This window comes from Hemibagrus wyckioides, linkage group LG07, assembly GCF_019097595.1.
Source record: "Hemibagrus wyckioides isolate EC202008001 linkage group LG07, SWU_Hwy_1.0, whole genome shotgun sequence".
NCBI classification, from domain to species: Eukaryota; Metazoa; Chordata; class Actinopteri; order Siluriformes; family Bagridae; genus Hemibagrus; species Hemibagrus wyckioides.
The window spans coordinates 3,394,808-3,399,662 of record NC_080716.1 but is presented as its reverse complement, the minus strand read 5'-3'; the positions used below and the strand labels follow the sequence as shown (position 1 = coordinate 3,399,662).

The 4,855-nt window shown below is 38.7% G+C and overlaps 1 protein-coding gene across 1 annotated transcript; it reads right to left on the bottom strand.

Moving 5' to 3' along the window:
• Window positions 1-562: 562 nt before the first annotated feature.
• On the bottom strand, window positions 563-2,569 carry LOC131355648 (retinol-binding protein 2-like). The gene is made up of 4 exons (XM_058394058.1): window positions 2,419-2,569; window positions 2,111-2,289; window positions 829-930; window positions 563-706 (listed from the first exon to the last, which is right to left on the bottom strand). The coding sequence occupies exons 1-4, from the start codon at window positions 2,489-2,491 to the stop codon at window positions 653-655; spliced, it is 408 nt and encodes a 135-aa protein (XP_058250041.1). The 5' UTR covers window positions 2,492-2,569; the 3' UTR covers window positions 563-652.
• Window positions 2,570-4,855: the final 2,286 nt, after the last annotated feature.

Genomic DNA, 4,855 nt, shown 5'->3' with positions numbered 1-4,855 from the left:
CAGTCCTGAAGTATTCCTTATACCACATATTTTTTTTTATCATTAAAATTTGGTACATTTTAATCATCCTGACAGTTTTGTTCGATTCGGTGTTTAAACAAGCATTTTAATCAGTGAAGAGGAATCAATTAGCTTCAGCTAATCTGAGTTGTCAGTGAGGTAAACCCCCCCACCAATCGTAAAATCTAAATAGAGACCCGTGAATATAGTTTACTATACAGTGTCATTGTAAGATTCGGACAAGTGTACGGTAAAATAAACTAAACCGCAGCTACATTTCTTAGTGATTTATTTAAGGCCGTTTAATTGCGGTGTATCATTGAAAAGAGCCATTTTCTTTTTGCGTGCATGCTCGTTAAAAGATGCTGTGAATTTCTTTGCGTCGAATTGTGAATTTGTAACTCGCTTGAACAAGCACACTAAACGGATTTACACACATCACGTGAATTTCAGTGTCAGAAATGCGAATTTCCATGGTCAACTCTATATCTCTTTTGAAAATATATGGATATTTCCCTAAAAGTAGCCCTGCTCAATACAAATAAATGACCATCGTTACACCTAATATTACATATACTTTTATTGTTGTTAGCCTCTTATTCCTGACAAAACAGAGGCTTTATTTTTTTTTTTAGTGACCATAAGGTAGGCACTATTGCTTTCTCCTGAAAACTTGATGGCAGACAACGTCTTCACAATACAGCTCCTGCAAAAATAAGTTCAAAACAGGAAAAGCAACTGATACAGTGGCCATAGAATGGATATAAAAACCAGTTAAAGTACAGAATGTCAAGCATTGCGATAGTAACGGAATTACTCCAGGCTTACCAAGTGCAGTTTATCTCCCTCTATCCAGTGCTTCCATCCACGGTTGGCCTTTTCTCCCTTTTGTGTGCACACCAGTGTGTCGCCCTGCCAGTTGACCAAAGTCTGTTCTCACAGTTAAATGACATTCACAGTACTTTCTTAATAATGATCATTTTGCACAGGGCAAGCTTCGATAACCTTTCAAACTGCATTAGCTTTATTAAAATTTGAGCTGTAAGATAAAAAAGAATGATAATGATGAATAGGTAAGGTAAAGGTGTGAAGTATTGGACTGTATGTCAGTTTAATTTGTATTGAAACAATAGACAAAGAACACAGCACAGTGAAATTCTTTCTTTGTAGATCCCAGCTTTGGAGGTTGGGGTTAGAGGGCAGGATACAGCATCCCTGGAGCATAAGGGGTCTTGTTCAGGGGCCCAACAGAAGCAGCTTGGCAGTGCTGGCAACACCTTAACCACTTGAGCCACCATTGGCCCATACTTGCTGGGTCATTTGTATTGTTCTAATGGTTTTTAATCTAATGACATGATGATGTTTCCAGAGCACTGTGTCTGATTTCATTCTGTGGCTCCTTTACTGCTGCCCTCTGTATAGTAAAATGCAAACGAGTGAGCGAGCAAGCAAGCGAGGTAGCAATTTGGGATGTTATGTGGTCATTTCCAGCACAGCAGCTGCATTTCTGGCACCGGACACAACATATCATTTTTTACACATGTTACAAGGGCAGCATAACCCGCTCAGGGGAAACTGCTATCTCTTCTGTGTCTGCATACATAAGCTCACGGGTGTTGATGACTGGCTAGTAATGCTTTGTTTGACATCACTCACACCTACCCAGAGCTTTGTGGTGATTTAAGCTTATGGTCTCCTGAATGATAAAATTGAACACTTATTTGTTGTGCATCTCCAGAGCTGACACACTTTTTTATAAGTATAGTAAGTGTGTAGTCGACTACTTCATGATTTTCCAATAACAACCCATTTTGAGTTGTTTTATTCCTCTTATGCCACTTTGTTAATAATTTGCATGTTGTATTAAAGAATGATGCATCAATCTGTTTACATTTACAGTTTATATTGGGGACCATCTGAAAACAAGTACTTGTTACCCCTTACATGAAAACAGCTATAAACAGTTTCTAGTAGTATTTTCTAAAGAATATATCAAATGATAAGATTTAAGTAGTGAAGTTGATGATGGAAAATGTCAAGCTTAGAGTGGACATCAGAGCTAACACAGAGGCCTGTCCGTTAAAAAAAAGGGTTACATATTCACACCTACCTTAAGCATTCTGTTGTCAAGTCCCTTAGTATACTCGTCAAACTCCTCCCCGATTGTCAAGCTTATCTCATAGTTCCTGAAGGTGCTGAGTGTCTTTATCGTAAGCTTGTCTGCATCCTGGATAATAACTTTGGTTTGAGACAAGTGGATGGCAATCTTCCGAGTGACCAAATCGATGTCTAAAAAAATAGAAAGAAAAAAGTACATGATGCAACTGGGCCGAGGCGATCTTGCAATCAAGCTGCATGTACAGTATGTACCAGGAAAGAATCATTACGCAAAATCTTACGCTACTCCAAGGGGCTTACTGAGTATTTTCATGTAATCCTCAAAGTTGTCATTTGTCTCCATAACCCACGTCCCACTGAAATCAATAGGCATGTTGCTGTGCGGTGAACTTTGCGCAGAATGAAAGAGAGTATGCTGATCTGGGACTTTATACTGGAGCAAGCAATACGGTCACAGTGCCAAAGATAAGAAAGAAGAGCCATGGGAGAAAAGCCAAAATAAGTCATGCATCCCAGTCCAGCCAATGGAATAAGAATGAGAGAAAAATAGACTATATTAGAATCCTGTAACCTAAGTGGATTTGTGAGCAGCCAAAACAATGTAAACTTTACGTTTAGAAATGGGTAACTGCCATTGGTTCTACCACCACTGTGGGAATGATGTTCCCAGGTGATGAGCAGTCTTGGGTTTCTTTCGTATTTGTACTTATCACAGATCAGAGAACTGTCTTTTCCCATGATTCCTAAGTATCCATCATGCCTTGTGGACCTCTCCAGCTCCTTAAAAGTTATCCTTGGCATCTTGGTTGCTTAGTTGCTTTGGTGTAATTTGCCCAGTGCATTAAAAAAGTCACCCTCATTTTTATTAAACTTTAAATCCAATAAAAAAGACAACATTTAATGATTAATAGTAATAGTAACTAGTGATAATAGTAATTAATAGTAATAACCCTGTTCATGGCATAAAACATAAACATCAGAACATTAAGAAAGTTTGATAACAATGAAAATTTTCACCTGATCCCTGTCATGGATCACTTTTTTTTTTGTTTAAGCTTAAAGGTGCTGCAAACAATTATTAGTTAATCAGCACTTGCAGTGTTAGGCCTAGAAGAACAGTAGGGGTCAGCAGTGTCTAGCTTTTTGTGATGAGCAAATGAATGCCAGTTTACGGTCGTCAGAGAAAAGTAGAAAAAAATCCTAAAGCCTGGAGAGAATGAATCCCTGGTTGTGAAAAAAAGTTCCCATATTACCGCATGATGGCCCCCAACATGAGAGAGTAAATAAAACCTATACATGTGTGCATGATGCCCTATCTTGGAGTGGTGTCCTGTCCAGTCTATGACATGGCTAGTGTTAGTGAGAAGATCACTTTGACGATGCCCAATTGCATTGGCGAACCTACTGTTGGTTATTAACTCGGGCCACCAGAAAGCAATTTCACAGGCCATTTCCAGCCGATCCTATAGAATAAATGTGAACAAAAGCCTGCCCTTTAGCAAGGAGATACCAGCACGCTGTCTGCATCACGAGAACAAAGCAACGTCGGCACAGCGTGACTTTCTAACCAGATGAAAGCAGTGCAACTTCTGGGCAGGTTATCTAAGATCTTTGTCTTAACAGGTTCCGTGTGAATTGAGTTCATAGTCATTTCATGAATGTGCTAACCCCCTAACCCTATGTCATTTCATGAAGCTAATTCTTGTAGCAGTTTAATTTCATGCTATATACTGTGTTGGTCCAAGGTTGTCAAGACCCATCGTTAATTCAATCTTTAGGCGCCGAAGAGGAGTTTAAATCCGGTTCGCTGAACATAATTATAAATTTGCAGGGACACAGTGCTTAAATGATAATTAATCAAAAAGCAATATGTTTCTGTTTTGTTTGATTCAACCTCAGTTATCACCCATCCTCCACATGTCTGCACACAGGAGTATTTATCACCACATGCAAACAATAAACCTGCTTTTATGGAGTAAATATACAGCTATTTTTATTAATTAATTTAATTTAATTTATTCTCTAGCTTGCACTACGCTTTCCGCCATGAATCTGAATGGTCTTTCTTGTGGTTTGTTGTAAAGCCAATTTTGCTGCACATTATCACCACCTTCTGGAGCATCATTTGCCAAATATTTGTTATGTGAAAAAGAGCATTCACTGTCTGAGTGCAGTCACCTGCTAGGTCAAAGGACACGGCATATTCTGTTAGAACATATGCTTGGTCTGGAAAAACAACTTAAGGTCAGATGAGCTTCTAAACTAAAATAATCAAACGGTAGCAGATCTTGTGTGGAATCCATGTATCAGGCTGGACCATGAAACGAAAGATTCATTTATTGGTGAAAGTAAGAAAGCCGAAAAGCTTGAACTGAAGAACAAACTAATATGTCCTCATATTCTGGACGAGGTGATTTTCTTTTATAGCTAGTGGAACTTTCCTGCATGCTTGTTTTCTTGCCAAGTACAAATAGCAGAGCCGACAGTCATTCATCCTCTTACTCAAATATAGCACCATAACCCTTTGTTGTTTTTTTTTTGTTTTTTTACTAATAAGGCTATTGAAAAATCGACGCCATTAAATGTTTGTACTTTGGTGCACACCTTGGGTAACATTATGTGTGTTTGATGTCATTAAGACAGACACGCTTCTTTTAACTTAAGGAAAGATGGTGAGCTCCTTGTTAAAGCCAGGCCCTGGAGTTGGTCAGTGGCTATAATAAATGCCCACACTGTC

Excerpts from the sequence above, each read along its gene's own strand:
- LOC131355648 (XM_058394058.1), bottom strand. The coding sequence starts at position 2,491 with ATGCCTATTGATTTCAGTGGGACGTGGGTTATGGAGACAAATGACAAC. Across the intron at positions 2,290-2,418 it reads GGATTACATGAAAATACTCA|ACATCGATTTGGTCACTCGG; the intron begins GTAAGCCCCTTG and ends CTATTTTTTTAG. Across the intron at positions 707-828 it reads AGGGAGATAAACTGCACTTG|GAGCTGTATTGTGAAGACGT; the intron begins GTAAGCCTGGAG and ends TTATTTTTGCAG.